The sequence below is a fragment of the Cyphellophora europaea genome (assembly GCF_000365145.1).
Source record: "Cyphellophora europaea CBS 101466 unplaced genomic scaffold supercont1.11, whole genome shotgun sequence".
Classification (NCBI taxonomy): domain Eukaryota; kingdom Fungi; phylum Ascomycota; class Eurotiomycetes; order Chaetothyriales; family Cyphellophoraceae; genus Cyphellophora; species Cyphellophora europaea.
In genome coordinates, this window is record NW_008481799.1 from 825,552 (window position 1) to 844,951 (window position 19,400).

The 19,400-nt window shown below is 53.2% G+C and overlaps 6 protein-coding genes and 1 non-coding gene across 7 annotated transcripts; 5 read left to right on the forward strand and 2 right to left on the reverse strand.

Moving 5' to 3' along the window:
* Positions 1–872: 872 nt before the first annotated feature.
* On the forward strand, positions 873–4,553 carry HMPREF1541_09982 (uncharacterized protein; the record flags this gene model as incomplete). Its single annotated transcript, XM_008714654.1, has 2 exons — positions 873–1,011; positions 1,060–4,553. The coding sequence occupies 2 exons, from the start codon at positions 873–875 to the stop codon at positions 4,551–4,553; spliced, it is 3,633 nt and encodes a 1,210-aa protein (XP_008712876.1).
* Positions 4,554–5,078: 525 nt separating this feature from the next.
* Positions 5,079–6,340, forward strand: HMPREF1541_09983 (uncharacterized protein; the record flags this gene model as incomplete). The annotated part of the gene is made up of 2 exons (XM_008714655.1): positions 5,079–5,512; positions 5,644–6,340. The coding sequence occupies 2 exons, from the start codon at positions 5,079–5,081 to the stop codon at positions 6,338–6,340; spliced, it is 1,131 nt and encodes a 376-aa protein (XP_008712877.1).
* Positions 6,341–7,210: 870 nt separating this feature from the next.
* HMPREF1541_09984 (uncharacterized protein) lies at positions 7,211–9,122 on the reverse strand (the record flags this gene model as incomplete). The annotated part of the gene is made up of 5 exons (XM_008714656.1): positions 7,211–7,496; positions 7,573–7,875; positions 7,921–8,015; positions 8,062–8,978; positions 9,026–9,122. 5 exons carry the CDS (start codon positions 9,120–9,122, stop codon positions 7,211–7,213), a joined length of 1,698 nt encoding a protein of 565 aa, XP_008712878.1.
* A 1,574-nt stretch (positions 9,123–10,696) lies between these two features.
* On the forward strand, positions 10,697–11,729 carry HMPREF1541_09985 (uncharacterized protein; the record flags this gene model as incomplete). The annotated part of the gene is made up of 3 exons (XM_008714657.1): positions 10,697–10,726; positions 10,773–10,934; positions 10,986–11,729. 3 exons carry the CDS (start codon positions 10,697–10,699, stop codon positions 11,727–11,729), a joined length of 936 nt encoding a protein of 311 aa, XP_008712879.1.
* A 1,270-nt stretch (positions 11,730–12,999) lies between these two features.
* Positions 13,000–13,115, forward strand: HMPREF1541_09986. The gene has a single exon. It is a non-coding gene; the product is annotated as a tRNA-Ser (tRNA).
* An 830-nt stretch (positions 13,116–13,945) lies between these two features.
* HMPREF1541_09987 (cyanate hydratase) lies at positions 13,946–14,520 on the reverse strand (the record flags this gene model as incomplete). Its single annotated transcript, XM_008714658.1, has 3 exons — positions 13,946–13,967; positions 14,014–14,453; positions 14,500–14,520. The coding sequence occupies 3 exons, from the start codon at positions 14,518–14,520 to the stop codon at positions 13,946–13,948; spliced, it is 483 nt and encodes a 160-aa protein (XP_008712880.1).
* Positions 14,521–15,169: 649 nt separating this feature from the next.
* Positions 15,170–19,120, forward strand: HMPREF1541_09988 (uncharacterized protein; the record flags this gene model as incomplete). The annotated part of the gene is made up of 2 exons (XM_008714659.1): positions 15,170–19,004; positions 19,059–19,120. The coding sequence occupies 2 exons, from the start codon at positions 15,170–15,172 to the stop codon at positions 19,118–19,120; spliced, it is 3,897 nt and encodes a 1,298-aa protein (XP_008712881.1).
* Positions 19,121–19,400: the final 280 nt, after the last annotated feature.

The following is a 19,400-nucleotide window of genomic DNA, read 5'->3' on the forward strand; positions in this document are numbered from 1 at the left end:
GGCATACTGGATCCTACTGCAAGCATCTTCTCGGCATTTCCTGCACAAGACGGTTCAGACGGAACTGCCCGACTGATACCAACACTCTGACGCAGTTAGCGAGTAACTTGCTGGAGCAAATGACTGCGGGCCTTGACAAGTGTACAGTAGTTAGCTATACTAGGTCCCTGCGAACAGGTAGAATTCATTGGGCAGTTGACCATCGATCTGCCATCCCGCATTTGCTCCGCACAATGGCCAAGCGGCCGACCGTGTAACAAGTTGCATGAAGCACTTGCCGATGTTGGGGTAAGGTGTCGCATGAGGGGCAAACTCTGTAGCCCTAGCCATCGCTGCAGAGATCTCACGGGGTAGCAATCAAAGTACCGGGGCAGATATCGTCAGTCAGCTGGCAGCAGGGTTGGTCCGTGAAGTTGAATCTGCGGATCACGTGAACAGCGTGGACCAATCACAGCCGCCAATTGAAGGCACGGGGAGCCCGCTGGCATCTGCTTCTGTCTCCGTCGCTGTATTGATTTTTCATCCATGCCAAAAACTGGCCCTTTCTTCACCGCGTGCTTCTGCTTGGCCCGTTGAACGAAGCTGTCTCAGCAAGGTCCGCTCTAACCGCGGCACTGATCCGCCATAAACCTCTTGCCGCCATCGAGCCGTTTCTTGTGCTCCTCTACCTCGTGTGCCCTCTGTATGCTCTTTGTCAGCCCGAGCCATGGCCCACGTCCTCCGCTTTGATCCTTTCGTACCTATCCTCCGCGTTCGCGTCAGAGGTCTTTCATGAAACAGTCACGGTTCCCTCTTTGCCCTCCCTCGTGGTGATGCACCACCCACCGACCTAGATCATCAGAGCAGAACGCTCCGCCGTCTCCCATCTCAATATGAAGTTTGGGCGCAACCTACCCCGTAATCAAGTCCCTGAATGGGATAGCAACTACATCAACTACAAGGGCCTGAAGAAATTGATCAAAAATGCTTCCGATGGTACCCAGCAAGATGGCGGTGAACCCGACTTGGCTGGTAGGATGGACTGATCAGAGAACCCCTGACACTGCTCATTCCCTCTAGGTTTTTTCCACTCCCTCGATCGCAATCTCGAAGATGTCGACTATTTCTACAACAAGAAATTTCATGATTTCTCCCGTAGGCTGAAACTACTCGATGACCGCTATGGCTTTGCCCTGCATGCCGCGAAAGACTTTGATGCGGATGAAATCCAGGATCTACTAGCCGCTCTCCTCGAGCTGAGAGGCCAGATGAGGAAGCTCCAATGGTATGGAGAAGTCAACAGACGGGGGTTCATCAAGATCACCAAGAAACTGGACAAGAAGATTGCTGGAGCCCATGCCCAAAAGAAATACCTCGAGCTCAAAGTCGACCCGGCGCCCTTTGCAACTAATGCGCAGCTACTCCAATCCCTTGCAAGAGTCAATGATTGGATCTCGGTCCTGACCGAGGTCTCGGCTTCGACAAAATCTGACGACAACACCTCCATCGCATCTGGCTCACTGAAGCGTACTACATCCCGTCCCTCATTGGAAATCTCGCCCGAGCAGATTACGGCCCTTGAGACCTACCTCCGGACAGACAACGCCGAAAAACTCGAGATATTCATAGTAGATGCGCAAAAAAGCCTGTCCAAGAGTTGCGAGCCAGCTTTCCAGGCATTTTTGAAGACCCTGCTCCACAAGTCAATCTCCGTACGAGGACGAGAATGCACCGCTGTGCTTCTCCGGAATATTGTTTTTCTTGACGAGCCAGATGACTTGAATCGCAGGAATTGCATTCATAGACTCATCATTTCGATCTGTAAAGCACATACAGCTGCAGAGAAGGAGGCTGCCGGATCAGATGCTCTTGATCTCGAAGACGAGAGCCAGGACTTCATTGTTCCAGCGGCGGCACCATCCAAGCCTTTCAAACGCGCAGTGCCTAATGAGGATAAGCATTTCAAGACGCTGACGCGAGAGGACGATCCGAGCCTGTTCCTTGTCTTCCTCCTCGACAGTCTCCAACCTACTCAACGATCAGGTTTGATGGCTCGAGACAACGCCGGACGGACTCCTTTGCACCATGCTGCAGAATTTGGTGTTCGAGCTCTGTGTGAGATTATTGTTGAACACCTGCAGTTATGGAAGATGTTTGATGTTAGGCAGGGTATTGACGGCCCCAATTGGCACGATGAGGAAGGATGGGCCCCCCTGCACCTGAGCGTCATTGGCGGTCACCCCCGAACCACGCAGTACCTCCTGGACTCTGAAAATTGGCAAAAGGCTGGCAAACCCGCTACTGTCCGTCGCAGTTCACCCAAGTCCTCCGCCGTGCTAGCTCTGGCGACGAAGTCCAACTATATTGAAGTTGTCCGCATCCTAGTCAAGGCCGGCGTTGACATCAATTACCAGGACGAGCAGGGCGAAACAGCACTGCACGTCGCTGCCAGATTCGGCCATGCTGATTGCGCCCGTTTGCTACTCGCCGGGTCTGACGCGCAAGTTGTGAATACGGAAATGGCGGAGCTCACCTACTCTTGGACTCCTCTATTCATTGCCTGTGTCGATGGTCATTTCCCCATTGTCGAGTTGTTGCTTGATGCTAACGCGGACGTGGACCGGGTGGATTCCTCCGGCTGGACTGCTAAAGAGCATGCGGCCTTGCGTGGTCATGTAGACATTGCCGCCCGACTTGATGAGTTGACTTCAACATCTGAACAAGACTCTCTAGCGACTTCAACGTCAACATCACCACCAATTTCGACCTCCTTAAACGACAGGAATTCGAACGGCTTGGGAGCAGCAATGCCTGCAACTAAGGTCACTGAATCCGTCAAAACTTTTGGTCACAGATACTTGACTGACAAATCTATGATTTTGGTGTCTCTTGGATCCATGGATGCCCGCCGCAATGTCAGGCCTGTCAACCTTGATCGAATTCCTCTGGCCAATGCGCACTCTACTCAACTCGATACTGCTTTGTCAATCGTGGTCTCTGCCAAAGGAGCAGATGGTGAGCCTGAGGTTTTTGATCTTCCTGTTCAAGATAACGTCTCGACCGAGCCGATCGTCTTCCTGTCGTCTGAAACAGACAAAGTGAAGATATATTTTGACCTCGTCCCAACATACTCGGGCTCCCGCGATAGAGTCGTCGGACGTGGCGTAGCGCTCTTGTCAAGCCTCAAGACCCATCTTGGTAGCAGCAAGATGCCATTGAAGGGTGACCTGACTGTGCCAATCGTGGCCCAAGCTGATATGGAAGTTATCGGTACGGTCACGTTCAACTACCTCATCATCAACCCTTTCAAGCATCCCAATATGGCGCTGAGCGAGAACAAGACGTACTGGAAGAGTATGGCTTCGACGATGGTGATCGGGCACCGTGGGCTCGGCAAAAATTTCGCTGCCGGAAGAAGATCATTGCAGTTGGGCGAGAACACGATACAGTCCTTCATTGCAGCAGCCAATCTCGGCGCCTCGTATGTCGAGTTCGATGTCCAATTGACTAAAGACCACGTGCCGGTCATCTACCACGACTTCCTTGTGAGTGAGACTGGCATTGACGCTCCAGTACACACCTTGACTTTAGAGCAATTTTTGCATGTGAACGATATGCGGACACCGCGTCATTCGAGACCGGCGTCCCCTATCACCTTCGACAACGGTACCAAAGCCAACACGCCTTATACAGATTATCGCAAGGGATCTCGACTTCGGTCTATGTCTATGGGCGGTCCTTCAGAGTCTGTGGAGATGGACGAACGTATGAAGCACACGAGAGATTTCAAGAAAAAGGGTTTCAAAGGTAACTCCCGTGGAAACCACATTCAGGCACCGTTCACCACGCTGGAGGAGATGTTTCGCAAGTTGCCCAAGGAGACTGGCTTCAATATCGAGATGAAGTATCCCATGCTATTCGAGAGCGTCGACGAGGATATGGACACTTACGCGGTGGAACTCAACTCGTTCGTTGATACTGTGCTGAAAATGGTATACGACCTTGGCAAAGGGAGGAACATCATCTTTTCGAGCTTTCACCCCGACATCTGCCTACTGCTGTCTTTCAAACAGCCAAACATTCCAGTGCTGTTCCTCACTGATGCGGGCAGTTGCGAAGTAGGAGACATTCGAGCCAGCAGTCTTCAGGAGGCCATTCGCTTCGCCAGCAGATGGAACCTCCTTGGTGTTGTCAGCGCGGCTGCGCCACTGGTATATGCTCCACGCCTTGTTCGTGTGGTCAAGGAGAGCGGGCTTGTATGCGTCAGCTACGGTGTCTTCAACAATGACCCCGAAAAGGTAGCTTTGCAGGTGAAACAGGGCATTGATGCCGTTATCGTTGACAGCGTCTTGGCCATTCGACGTGGCTTGACTGGGGATGGCAAGCCGTTGGCCAACGGCTCCAGTCCAAAGCCTTCCCGTCTTCCACAATCCTTAACTGGCAGCACTCACAGTCTAGAGATACCCGACACCTCGGAACCTCTGAATATGAGCCTGGATGACCACATCGGGAACGGAGAAAAGAGCGAAGTTTTGGTGAAGAATGACAAGAACTCAGGAGTGAATGGGGCATAGACATACATGCTACAAGAGCAACAGAGCCAGTGACGGTCAACTCGTTTCAGCATCATGGAGCTCGTTGATATAGCGGAGCAGACTTGCGAGGACCAGAGCTAGTGCAGCGTTGACGGACCGACAAGCAGCATGGCGGCAGAGCATTTCTTTAGACTTAACGCAGGCCTAGAGCTGTATATGAAGCGCGTCGCGAGAGAATGGAAGCAGTCATTTTAGGTAGATATCCAGTACTGGTGTAGATTCAAAAAGGATTCTTACTCATGGTATCACGTCCAAGTGCGCCGTGCTGTCAAGATAACCTAGCTCCAATGTACTAATCTTTGATGGACATCTTCTCCGCATTCCGCATCCAAAAAATTCCGCCGCCTTCTGTGCAGCCCCGCCCTTCAGGACGCCTGCGCAGCCTCGGCGACTTTGCGGCTCTTTGTCTTACCTCAAACCGCTGCGCATCTCTTCCTGTTTTCGCTCTCGTTTTGTGTCTTTCCCAGCCATCCAATCCTTCATGCCCCCGCCAGCATATACATAATGCCCAGTGATGCATCGCTGCCGCCCAATGCCCCCACGACGCTAACGACAACGACCCCAACAACCGCCACTGCGAACGGCACTCTCACCCCACAGCAGCAGCAGCAGCAACCCAGATCTGAGTCCCAATTCCAGATCGAGACCGGCTCTGCGCCTGCGGCGAATCCTTCCAGTGTCGAGGCCAAAGCAACATCCGTTCGCAGCGTCGGTGGAGAAGCAGATGCATCATTAGAACTTCTAGACGACGAGCACGATGGCGCGGAGCTGGAGGTGCCGCCGAATCTGGTGCCGCTGAGGGAGGTGTGTGCAGATGTGCATGCAAGGGTCACGGCGTTTCTGACACTGGATGTGGGTGCGGATGAGACGGTATGGCGGACGCAGGCGCAGGTGCGTGCAAGCGTTGAAGTGATCCGGAGGGCTTTGGAGGAGTATGAGTAAGTTCATATCGAGACCACCACCGGTCATTGGTGCTCTGTTGTCGAACACGAGATGCAACCAATATCTACAAGCAACAGATACCCAAGCAAATAGGGAACACAGATTGCTGACACAGTCCTTCGCACAGATTCGAGCAACTGTCCCTCTCCTACAATGGTGGCAAGGACTGCCTAGTCCTCCTCCTCCTCTACCTCTCCGTCCTCCACACGCACTTCACCAAGACCGCTTCAGCCAGCCCTCCGCGCGACTTTCCCACCTCCATTCCCTCCATCTACGCCACGCCACCAGACCCCTTCCCCACTGTGACGACCTTCGTCCGCTCCTCCAGCAGCCAGTACCACCTCTCCCTAACACACATCCGCACCAACCCGCCCCCCACAGCATCCTCACATCACCACCATACCCCCCACGCGAGCCTCCCAATCCGCACCTTCCGCGACGCCTTCGCCCTCTACCTAACCTCCCACCCCAACGTCCGCGCCATCTTCGTCGGCACGCGCCGCACCGACCCCCACGGCGCGACCCTCACGCCCTTCGCGCCGACAGACGGCAACTGGCCGGCCTTCATGCGCGTGCACCCCGTCCTGGACTGGAAGCTGAGCGAGATCTGGTGCTTCCTCCGACACCCGCTGTTGGGCGAGGCGGGCACGACCGGCTCGGAGTACTGCCACATGTACGATGAGGGGTACACGAGCTTGGGCGGCACGGGAGATACGGTGCGGAACCCGAAGTTGAGGATCTTGGATGAGCAGGGGAGGACGGTGGGGTATAGGCCTGCGTGGATGATGGTCGAGGACGGGGAGGAGAGGGCGGGGAGAGAGTAAAAATGAAAAAGTGTATGGGATGGGTGGCGGACATGGGTCCACCACCCCACCAGCAGCAGCAGCAGCAGCATGGAATTGGGCGTCAAGGCGATATTTGATAGAGCTGACTATGCATGGACCGAGACAATGAGGCTCAGCTGATGTTTTAGTGCTTGCTGATGAACACGGCAGGTCACTGCTGCTAGTGACATTCCGACAGGTAGACAGGGAGCACGGCGTAGCAGCGTTGATATCTGACAATAGATGACCAGGCCCAAGATAATGTTGAGATGTACAAAGATCATGAATAGATATCAGTATCTCTTGGACATTGATTCTTACCCGATGCCTGAACTATTGGTCGGCATTTGCAGAGTCATCGGCTAAGCGTTTAGACCGAACAATTGGTGTGACCCATGGACGACCGTTCCGAGAAAGAAGCTGACATGCTATAGTAGAAGTAGACGTGAGACGAGAAGTTCAGCTTCAACTCTTAATGTATTTCTATCGGTAGCAGAGATTAACTCAAGGCTACTCCAATCATACTCTTTCTGGGCAATATCGTTCAACCACATACTGTACTACCTATGATCGAATCAAGTCGATCCATGTATGTATCATACCACTCTGATATCATGTTCGATTGCGCTGAAGGCCGTTACAGATGTCCTGTGATACTTCTAACTGTCGATGAGTGCTGATTGGTCTATGAAACATACAAGTCTGGAAAGGATTTGGTGTCGCTCAGGGTGTAGGCTTCTGTCAATGTCGATATAGCACAATGATGATTGAACGTCCGGAAAACTTTTGTTGAACCAGGGGACCAAGTTCTCGTGTTGCTCCAACAAGAGGTTCCAAAGGTTGAGAGTCTCAGCTCCTGATGTGGCCGGTTCAGTTCTGGCCTTGGACATGGACAGACACGTTCTCCTTGCCGCTGGCGGGCTCGACCTTGATTGTGACCTTTTTCGGGCTGGGAGTTTCGGTGTTAATGCTGACCTCGGCATGCTCGGGGATGACCTCTACGATGGGAGCCTTGTTGGTGACGTCGACATAGCCACGGGTTGAAGGCTGTTGGCTGCAGGTAGTCGATGCGTTGGTGATTGACTGCAGTCCTCCTTGCATCGGCCAAGCGTTGGCACGAGCATTGGGAACAGACTTGTTGATACCATTGGCATCCCTGTACACGATGTCAGTGTTCGAGTGTATGACCATAGTGCTAGAGGTCGATGTGACAACAGGGAGGCTCGACTTACGGAGGTGAGACGGACGTTGCAGGAGTGAAATTGGTGCTAGCCCCAGCTGGCGATTGGTAGCTGCCATTGGGGCTGAGCTGGTGAGCGACACCTTGGAGACGGCTCAGGGTGGGAGAAGGTGTATGCTCGACCGAATAGCTGTACTCGCGGCTGCGCCAGTTGCGTCGTTCCTGGCTCTGCTGCTTGAGCTGCTTTTGTGCCTTGGTATCGGCGAAGCGGAGGCAGAGCTTGACAGAGTCGTGCTCAACTACATAGCTGTGGAACTCGCGAATAACACGTTCCGCAATCTCACGAGTTTCAAATCTGTATGGATCAGCGAGCTGAATCAGTCGTTATTGTTAGGTTTACCTGGCAAACCCGACTTCCTTGCTGACTCCTGATGGTACGTCACGGCAAATCTTCGTGGAAATAGCATTGTAGGGACGGAAGTGGTTGGCGAGGTCCTGTGAGGTGTGAGCAATAGCGGACTGAAGGCGTCAGATGACTCACTGATTCGTTCCACTCTATTGGAACACCGGTACAGTAGATGTTGGTCGATGATCTGTCCTCCAGATCCTTGAGACGCGAGTTGCGGGACTTCTGAGCATAGCTCGCCTGGAAGCCGAGGTGGAAGAAGCCACGAATGCAATTCTCAGCCGCAGCCGGCGAGTAGTACATGACAAAGCCAAATCCTTTACAGTTGCCGGTGTCTTGCTCGATGATGGCCTTGCAAGATTCAATCTCGCCGAAGCGAGAGGCCCAGCTTTCGAGATCCTTGTCGGTAGTGTCTGGCATGAAGCCTCGAATGTAGACGTTGGTGATGCCCTCCGGGTTCTGAAGACACTTGGCCAGACTGATCTCTTCTTGGTTGGTCCACAACGCAGGAACGGCACGCGGAATGGGTGGCTCACGCGAAACAAGCTCGTCGAGATTCACCATTTCGTATGACTTGTTGTCTGCACACTTCATAGGTTGGATGGGACCGACGATGTAGTGCTGGCTTTGTGATGCTGTGATGGGCACGTATGACAGAGGAGTGTAATAATCTTGGGTGGCAGTTTGAGGAGGCGAGTGATTGTCTTCAGAGGACCACGAAAGGCGAGGGGCTGGGTCCACATTGGCAACAGCAGGTGCCACTGGATATGACCAACCGTAGCCTTGCATGGCGCCAGCTGCCATGCCAGGGGCACCGTAATAGGCCGACAGCATGTTGGCTGGGATGTAGGGCAGCTGAGGAGGGTTGCCAGCAGCTGCATTCTGATTATAGTAGTTGTTCACCGGGATGGTTTGGCCTGAGTTGTAGACGACAAGGCCTGGATCATTGTACATCTGACGGCTGTCACCAGCGGTGAGGTTCTCCGAAGTGACCTGAGGCGGAAGGCTGGCTTTGAGGTTCTGCATGTTGCCCAGCGGATTTTGGCCAGTGCCTGGGATTTGTCAATCATGGTCTTCTGAAAGTGTATTTTTCTCCTACCGGAGTTGGAGTAGTTCTGGTAGCCCTGATACGACCCACGGTTTGGCTGATAGTTGGGGTAGGCGTGCCCGTTCTGGACCGAGGTCTTGTCAGACATTGCCGCAATGGTGCTGCGGGAAGAGTGTCAGTAAAGAAGCTTGAAGAGCACCGGGATGGCCGAGTCCCTCGAGATAATCAAACGCCTCGCGGAGGTGTCGACCTATCCTTGAAAGCACGAAAGCCTGTGAAAGGCTCTGCAGGATGACTTGAGCGAATTTGGGACAACGGTGCAGATGGCCAAGCCTGGGGCATAGAGAACGACAAGCAGACATGCACCTAAAAGAGAGCTCATAGGGACGACTTACCAAAGACAAAAGGCTGTTGACGGTCTTCGGGTTCACAATCAGATGCTTGGGGTCCTGGATGATGGGATGGAAATGATTGTTGGATGGATAGCAGTCCAAGATGCAAGCGTGACGGATGAGATAAGGTGATTGAGGCTAACAGCGGAGGAGGTGAAGCAAAGCTGCCAGCTGAAGTGCTAAGTGGTTGGTGGTAGAAGAGAGAAGATGGAGCAGATGGCGGACGAAAATAGTTTGAGAGAGACGCAAGCGTGCCCGTGGCTGCTGCAGTTGGGATGGAAAGCGCAGGTAGTAGTCCTGAAAACGGTCAGCTCCGGTTCGTTCACTCTGATTGAGCAGGTGCGGTACCTCTCACATCCTCTTAAGAAAGAACTCCGCTGACTTGGATGGCAGCTACTACTGATACATGGGACGGACTACATCCCACGATAGCCGCCGAAAGCGCACAGCTGCGCCAAACCTCCGGAGCCGAACAGGGATCTACTACGAGTCGAGATGAGCTCGCACCATGCAATATGTGCGGTTTCGCTCGTACGCACACCTCGAAGGTCCATCTTCCTAGCCGTGGAAGGCAGCGGAGGTGTTCACGTGGCCTGGTATTTGACGGGATAGAAAAGGAGAGGCAGATATGAATGGTAGTCAGGCCGATATGTGGCGTTGTATCTCATGAGCAGTGGCTAGTCATGGCCGAATGTCGATAGGGTCCATGATGAAAGAAGCAAAGGAACACATCAGGGCTTGCAAGATATGGGTCTGAATGCAGCACGGCATCGAAGCCTGTCCGTGAATCACCTTCTGGCATCGTCGGCTTCCCGCGCCCCTCGTCCCTTTGTCTTGCAACGAGCCTCACGAAGCGAAATCTTTTCCACACCCGTATATGTCATCGACTGGGTTCCTGAAGAATAATCGGAAGAGCGAGAGGCCTGATAGCTGGTCGAATATACGGAACCTTTCAGCCATCGGAACGGCACCTGCACCTCTGAATGAGCCGCGGCATCAACGTTGTCCGATGGCTGCTGCAAGATGGGTGGTCGAAGAAGGTAAGGGAAGCCGGAGCAGTGTGATGAATGAAGTGAAGTTGTTCCTGCGCTAGTGTGGAAAGTGGACCCTAGCGCGATACCCGCAATGCTTAGCAACGCCAACGCCAGGGGACCGCCTGTGGCCGGTGGCCGGTGGCGTCACTGCGGCGGATCTGCCTCGGAATGTTTTGTAGACAGACACTTTCACTCTGTGACCGGGCACGCTGCTTTGTGGCTGGTGCAGTCTATCACGATTCTATATACAATGATGATTATACATACATTTCTCTGCTGACAGTTGTCAACCCAAGATGGAATCAACGCAGTTACCCGTCGATGCTGTAGGTAACCTTTTGCGTGTTTTCGACCGTCCACTAAGTGTTCCAGATTCTGCAGAAACACAACGATGTTCTCGAAGTGCACCGACAATTCCTCCGATCAGTCAAGAGTCATGCCGATAAGGCTTCGGAAGCCGAAGAGCTCCTTAACCTCTGCACGGCGCAGACCGACGCGATGGTGAATGCACTCCAGCACTGCAAGAGCAAAATGGTAAGGTCATGGGCCTCCGAGGAAATGCAGTATGACCTAATATCCTCACAGAACATATCGCAGGCTGCGAATCTGCCTACGAAGAAGCCCACCGGTGATACAATCCCTACGAATGAGGGTCCTACACCCCTCATAGCCACCGACGAGGGTCAGCAGGTAGATCCTTCCGGCTTCTTCATGACAGACACTATGCCTACACCAATCGAAGAACTGCTTCGTGGTGATCCATCTCGAGCGAAGACAATGCCTACCAGAGTCAAGCGCAAGTCTGCGGACGATGAGATGTCAGGGACGGAAGATTTCAAGGCCCCAACAGTCGGTGCTTCACGCAAGAAGGCCAGAGTGACTGGCAGTATGGACCGAAAGCCCAACCAAGAGAACAAAATGCCGGACAAGACGATGAATGAAATTACCCAGGTGCCGCTGGCCGATGACGACTTTGTTCGTGAGGTGGAGAAGCGCCTAGCCAACAAGGAGCGACGTCGACGGGAGAAGAAGGACAAGAAGAGGAAGCGTGAGAGCGGTGGCTCTGATGCTCCTCGAGCCCATGCCCAGGATGCGGACGGTATGAGCGGTATGACGGTGGACAAGCCAAAGAGAAAGAAGGCGAAGACTCGTACTAACACGACTGCCTCCGAGACATCCCACAGTACGCCGTTCACATCGGTCTCCCAAACTCGACAAGTCACACCCAAGCAAGATCCTAACAAGAAGCGATCAAGTCCCGCCACCGAGTACATTGGTTCGATTTTGTCAAATGCAGAGATGATGCGAGCAAAGCGACGGAAAACCTGAAATGCTCTGGGTCATCCCCGGCCTGCAGACGTTCTCGGGATCTCCTTGGAGTCATAGCTTGTACGACACACCTTCCTGGGAAGTTCAGAACGTGGGAGTTTCTTGGCATCATTGTCCTACAATAGATGACCTCGACTGCCAGCCACGCGGGCAATAGATTACACTGTTTCGACGACATCGTTCTATCGAAGAGCAAGTTACGTATAGCTCTTGCTGATCCATGAGATCGAGACACCGTTCTCTGATCGATCCAGTCTCCGCCTCAGAAGTAATGCCTCAATCCGCGCCGAGCCTCGGTGTTCGGGACACTATTCCTTCTGTCCCGCCCTATGCAAGCAGCGGATCGTCTTCCCCGAGCTCGTCTATGGTCAGTCGCCAGATGAGGAGAACGAGCTGGGAGGAACGTCGTCAAGTGACGTTGGAAAGCGAGGCGTGCACTGCGACCCTCGCACAGCACGGCATTGATGTCAAGGACTGGGGCGCGTCGAAGGCCCGCAGCGACACTCAAACAACGACGGCAAAGGCGTCATCCTGCCTGGGAAGTAGGAGCGGCAATGAGGTGCGACAGACAGGTCACGATTACACTACTGTTGAGATTCCTCGTCGGCCGCTGCCAGGGCACCAAATGGGCATGACATATGTGCGATACTATCGTACGGGTCAGGCGGATCCAGCAATGCGTGCATAGAGTGTGCGTCCGCATTCTGAAGCGAAATAATGGAGATGATTTCAAGCACGTGGATTAGGTGAGCTGCTCGTCTTCCACAGGCCGGGCTTCTTAGAAAAGACCTTTGGAAATACTTACTCTATTGTACACACATAACTCCCGCCTGGACTTGGCCCGATGCCCAACCATCGCCGTTGCTCCACTGTGATCGGTCTGCAAGCAGCAGCACAGCTATATAGTAAATGCGTCGCTGTCCAGCGCAAGGAGAGCCAGATTCCTTATTAGCCAAGCTTCGACGTACACTAGAGTGGAACCAGTCTGATCCGCACTTTGCCCAAAGTCAGTCTGTCGCTTGGTACTGGTCACGAAGAGTTCCTTTCCCCCTTGCCACCCGCAGCCTCGCCTAGCTGGCAGCCCTTTAGGTGATCGATTTGTTATCAAACCCCTCCGACCTCGGCTACTCGCGGCTCAAAAATCCAGTTATATACAAATTGGCATTCTGGCAATTCGCTCCTAAATCCACGCACACTTCTCTACGTGAATTTTCCAGACAGGTAAGATTTGTCCCGTCTGCATCCCTCAGCATCATAACTAACATGTCCCCCAAGTTTGGCCGAGTGGTTAAGGCGACAGACTCGAATCTACCCCTATTGTTCCGGCATTGGGGGTTAAGTGATCTGTTGGGTTCGCCCGCATAGGTTCAAATCCTGTAGCTGTCGATGATAATTTTTTGTTGTTTTGGGGTGTGTTAGAAGGTGGTAGACGTGGATTTGGTGGTGGGATAGGTTTGGGATGGGGAAATGGAGGGGGAATGCGAAACGGGCTCTGAGGTGGGAATGCCAAGGTGGGGCCAGGCAGTGAATGAAGGAAGTGTTACATGGGATAGATGGGGGAACAGAAAGACGAGTGAGTGGTATTGATATATTGTTCGGAGCGTGGTATATAGAGCAGCTTTCTGATGGTTATTGACCGGAATGAAAACTAGGAGTGGTTGCACTTTTTTTTTTTGGATCCTGGCTTCCACTTGCGTCAAGAAGTTGCAACAAGGACAACATAGGACTAGTGTATTACATGACGACGCAGACATAGGCGGTAAAACTGCCACCCGATGGTCCGCCCTTGTATTCAGCCATGTCGGTCTGTGGAGGTGGAGGTGGTGACGGAGGCATTGCTGTGGAGTGTTATGAAAGCTGCTTGGTGCTCAACCAGTGTGGATTTTGAGACTTGAGGTGCTAGTTCGATGAAGGGCGAGAAAGTCGCGGTAGGCAGGGCAGCCACGATATAAGTCGTATATGTAGAGGGCAATCCCTTCTTTGAGGCTGTTGTGTAAGGATGTTTCCACTTTGGGGCTTTCATTGCTTGTTGCGAACAAAGGCATGGGTCTGGACCCACAGTTGGTATTGTTCTCCTGATCTTAGTATTATTCTTGGGCTAGCAACCTAGATACTAACGACTTGGAGGGACGTAGAAAATGGTACGAGGAGCCACACTAGCGGGCATTCATCTTTGTGTGCTATCTCTATCATTGTCATCGCCCCGGTTCTGCCACTTAGAATGGCGTGAAAGGGAGCCTGCTGAACGTTAGAAGCGTACCGAGCACGAAATACGTTCACGCACCATTTGCCTCGCATCTTAATGTTGACCCATGTGACGCCATCCTTGTCGACCTCCTTCTCGACGTGAGTCGAGAATGCAATGGCGCTCATGATCCCGTCGCCAAACTTCTCATTGAGTACCGCCTTGTAGGCATAGCCATAGTTCTGCACAACCTCGTAGAGACGGTAGATCAGCGGCTCTTTGGGCGGCATCTCGACACTCTTGCCACGGTCTGGGAAGCCCGACAGCTGCGCAGACAGAGTTGCATGATCAATCTCGAAGTACTCGGACAGCTTCTTGATGTCTTGCTCTGAAGCTTTGGTCTGTCCGTAGAAAAGGGCGGCAACTGCTACCTCATCTCTCCCCAACTCTTTCGCGATGGTTTCAAAGGATACTTGCTTCTTCTGCTTCGCGGTGAACAAAGTGGTGGAGGATGTGGGGAGGCTGGGGTGTTGTGACGTCTACGGTCGTTAGCAAGGGGACTGGACCGGCGCTGAAGAGTGATACATCAAGTGTAGCAAGCGACATATTGGAAGCGGGTCGGATGGTTTGATGCAGTGGTCGGAATGCCTGTGAACGGAAAGCTGCGCCTGTGTTGGGAGTTGAGAACAATACTCGAGTCAGTGTCTGGAAACGAGCGGCCATGGTAGATATATAACAGATGTCCTGCGAGTCTAAGTGGGTTCGATATGGTCCAATTGCCGTGGAGATAGGTGCAGGTATTTCAATTGCTTATGAGCATGACTGCACGAATGAATCGGGGGGGTCTGGAGCGGCTTTCCTCTCACCCAGACAGCCCCGCATCGTCGCTATCAGCGGCTTTCGTCATAACTTTGAGGAAACCCATAGAGGCTAGTATTGGCATGATATCAGGCATGGAGCCTGTATTGTTTGCAGGCTTCCGTGTGACGGCACCGTAACGATCTGTGGTCAAATAGCATAACGACATGGTATGCTGACTCTGGAGTGCTGAAGCTCGAAGCTCGAGCTCCAGAAGCAGCTCTATTCGGAGCGGCGTTACGTGATACCGTGCAGCGCCTCAACTCAGCCCCAACGCGTCCTCGTCAGCCGGCAATTCTGAAACAAACGTATGATGTGTCATGGCTACTGATAATTCCTGGAGCATGTCCGATCGAACGTTCTTTGCAACCTAGACCTATCTTGCAAAGTGATCATCATGTCGTGGCAGCAAGGCCAAGATCAGGACGACCCTCTTGCCTACGGAGATGACTATTCCAAGTCGCGGGGTAGCGGGCAAGGCGGAAGAGACCGCTCTTTTATAGGGGATACGTTCAGCAAGCTGAAGAACAGATACGGTCAGCCCGGATCTCAAAACGACTTTGGCTACACATCCGGGCCTTCAGGTCAACAACAATCCTCCGGGTACAGCTCGTCCCAGAATACCGGCTATGGCTATGGTCAAAGCCAAGGCCAGGGATACAGTCAGCCAGGGTCGGGCCTCTCCGCTGGCCAGCCTCCGTACGCGGGCGGACCTCCACCTTCAAGCCCAGGCAAGAAGCCTGATGTGGGCGACAAGATCTTTGGCGCCTTGCACGATACGTTCCACAATATAGGTACAGATGTGGCTGGTCTGTTTGGCACGCAGTATCAAGGATCTTCTGGTCAAAGTCCGTATCCACGCCCTCCGTCCCAGCAAGGACAGTCGTACCAGGTCGGATATCAGCAAGGTCCTAGCATTGGACCAGAGAAGTTTCGCTACGACAGCTTCGCTTCTGAGAAGAATGGCAACGACGTGAAGTGGTACGTTGATGGAGCGGGTTACTTTTACGCTGCCAGTCTGGCTCTAGAAAGTGCCAGGGAGTCTATATGGATCCTTGACTGGTGGTTGTCTCCAGAACTCTACCTCAGGAGGCCTCCAGGTAAGAATGAGCAATGGCGGCTCGATCGCACACTCCAACGAGCGGCTCAGCGAGGAGTCAAGATCAACATCATAGTCTACAAGGAGGTGACACAGGCTCTGACTCTATCATCAGCGCACACCAAGCATGAGTTGGAGGCTCTTCACCCCAACATTGCCGTCTTTCGTCATCCTGATCACCTCCCAGATGCTCAAACGACCCAATCTTCGTTGATATCCGCCCTGCAAGGTCTCAAGCTCGACGCAGCAGGCCTGGCGAAGGTTGGTGCTGATACGTTGAGAGGGGCATACGGCATCACCGACGATGTCATTCTGTATTGGGCTCACCATGAGAAACTGCTCCTGGTTGACGGACGCTTGGCTTTTATGGGCGGGCTCGATCTCTGTTTTGGCCGATGGGATACCAATCAGCATTCAATCTCGGATGCCCATCCTTCAGATATCAACCTGACCGTCTTTGCGGGCCAAGACTATAACAACGCTCGCGTTATGGACTTCTCTGATGTGGCCCAGCCGTTCCAGAATAAGCTTGACCGTACCAAGAGCTCGCGCATGGGCTGGTCCGACGTTGCAATCTCCCTCCATGGGCACTGCGTGCAGGACCTACGCCATCACTTCATAGATCGGTGGAACTTCATCTACGATGAGAAATACAACGTGCGGAAGGATGCGCGCTATGCCCGCATCGGCGATCCCTATGTTCATCCCTCGAACCACCCAGCACCGCAGCCTACCCAGCAGCAGTTGCAACAGTACCAGCAAAATCAGCAATCTTCAGCACCAGGCCAGCCAGCGCCCAGTCAGGGCCCTCCTCCACCTGCGTGGTCAGCAGCGGCCACCACTCAATCTGCACATGAGCAGCCCCAACAGTCTGCACAAATGCAGCAACAGCAACAGCAGGGCAGCATCTTTCCACCTCCGCCAGGGAGCCAACCCTACGCACAACCTGCTTGGTCCAGCACCAGTCACGTCCAGTCCCCAGGGGGCCTGAGCACAACATCTTGGCAACAACAGCCTGGATCGCAGGCTCAGCCTTATAATCGGCCTACAAGTGCAAGCGGGACGCACCCACCAAACGCACCCACTCCTCAACCCTGGCAGCAGAACCAGTCTGGCAGCCACGGGCCGGTTTACGAAGCCGGCAACACTTCACCTCAGCTACCGCCCCCACCACCAGGTCCTCCACCGGCAACCCAGGCACAGGCGTGGCAACAGCCACAGGCACAGGCACAGTCATACGCAAACTCGTCTGCCGGTCAAAGCCAAGGTCAACAGTGGCAGCAGCCACAGACAATACCACCTACCATACAATCCGAGCCACCACAATGGCAACAGTCGGCGCCTTATTCTCCTCCACCATCGAATCAGCCGCAGTACTCCGCCTACCACTCCCAGAACGTGCCGAGCCCCAGCGTCTCGCCGAATCCAACTCAGCAGCAGCCTTACACACATCAGGAGTATCAAGCGCCTCCAGGCTCCCATACACGAGGAATCGATGACAATCCAATCTACCAAGGCGCCGATCGTGGCTTGGGATATGATCAAGGCTACGGCAATGAGAGGGGTGATAGCTACAGCGGGGACCGTGGCATGAGAAGTCGCTTCAATGAATACAAGCAGCAGGGCAAGACGCTGGGCACCGATCTGACTTCGCTGGGAAATCTCGTCTCTGGCGGCTTGAATACCAAAATGCACCAATATCAAAGCAGGTTTTTCGGGCCAACCGACAAGTATGGTCAGCCTCTGTCTCAAGCTAGGGGACCAATGACCTGCCAGGTTCTACGAAGCTGCACAAAATGGAGCAATGGAACAGCAACCGAGCACTCCATTCAAAATGCTTACATTGATGTGATTGAGAAGAGCCAACACTTTGTTTACATCGAAAACCAGTTCTTCATCACTGCCACAGGAGACCAGCAAAAGCCTGTCAAGAATTTGATTGGGAAAGCCCTGGTGGATAGGATTCTCCGGGCTGCGCGCAACGGTGAGAAGTACAAAGTGGTTGTGGTCATTCCTGCGGTTCCCGCCTTTGCTGGAGATCTGAGGGATGATGCATCACTTGGAACGAGGGCTATCATGGAGTTCCAGTATTTCTCGATCAACCGAGGCGGCAACTCAATTTTGGAACTCATTGCCCAAGCGGGCTACAACCCAATGGAATACATTAGGTTCTATAACCTGCGCAACTATGATCGCATCAACATCAGCAACACGATGACTCAAGTTGAGCAGCAAAGTGGGGTTCGTTATGAAGACGCTCGCAAGCAGCACGATGACATGGTCGGCGCAGGTTGGGTGCCGCAAGGTGAGGGCACTTCAGCACGGCCTGGTGTAGCCGGTGGCCAATATCAGCAGTATCAGTCTGCTGCGCCCGGGCAGGGCACAGCTAGTCGCTGGGATTCGGTCGCGGAGTGCTACATGCTTGGTGGCGAAGACATTCGTCGCGTACCATGGAATGGACAACCTGAGGCTGAGCTGGATGCTTTTGTCAGTGAAGAGCTCTACATCCATTCCAAATGCCTGATTGCGGATGATCGCATTGCCATTGTCGGTTCTGCGAACCTCAACGACAGAAGCCAATTGGGCTACCATGATTCGGAAATTGCAATTCTCATCAACGATCCGACTCCAGTTCAATCGACTATGGCCGGTCAGCCATGGATGGCAAGTCGCTTCGCCTCGTCCTTGAGACGCCAGCTGTTCCGTAAACACCTGGGATTGATCCGGCCACAGAACATGGAGCAGCAGGCACACAACATGGAGCCAGTTGGGACCCCGAATGACTACGACTGGGGTACTCCTGAAGACAACCTGGTTACAGATCCCTTGTCCGATACTTTCTTGGCCATGTGGAACACACGCGCCCGCACTAACACTGAGGTCTTCCGTAAGGCTTTCAGGGCCGTACCGGACGACAACGTGCATACGTGGAACGACTACAAGGAATTCTATGAGTATTACTTCCATGGTACTGAACAGAAAGCCGATGGCAAAGATCAATCTAGGTTGCCGCCAAAGGTTCAATATGGGCATGTTGTTAGAGGTGACTTTCCGGGAGGTGTGGTGGAGCTCAAGGAACTTCTAAGCAAGGTCAAGGGCACGTTGGTGGAGATGCCGCTGACATTCTTGCAGAGTAAGTCCTACTACCCGGTGGCATATACTGACCTTTTACTGACTCGACGATCAGATGAGGACATTGCGAAGGAGGGATTGACTCTTAATGCTCTCACTGAAGAAATCTACACCTGATGATTGATGAAAACGATGACCCTACTAATAATGACGACGCAAACGTGGGGTTAATACAGTTGATAGCTTTTCTACGAATGCATTCTACCGCTCGCATTAGGACGTGCTGTACATGTGTCTCATGCAGATCTCCGCCGCAGACCCGCGTTGCCTCGAGATAAAGTCGGCCTGAGACTAGGCAACCAGGGGCCCCTGCAGCGCCTTATAGGCGCCCATGCTACCAGAGCTGTCGGTGACTTAACTTTTGCGCACCAAGCATGTCAACTCGACAGTGCCAGCC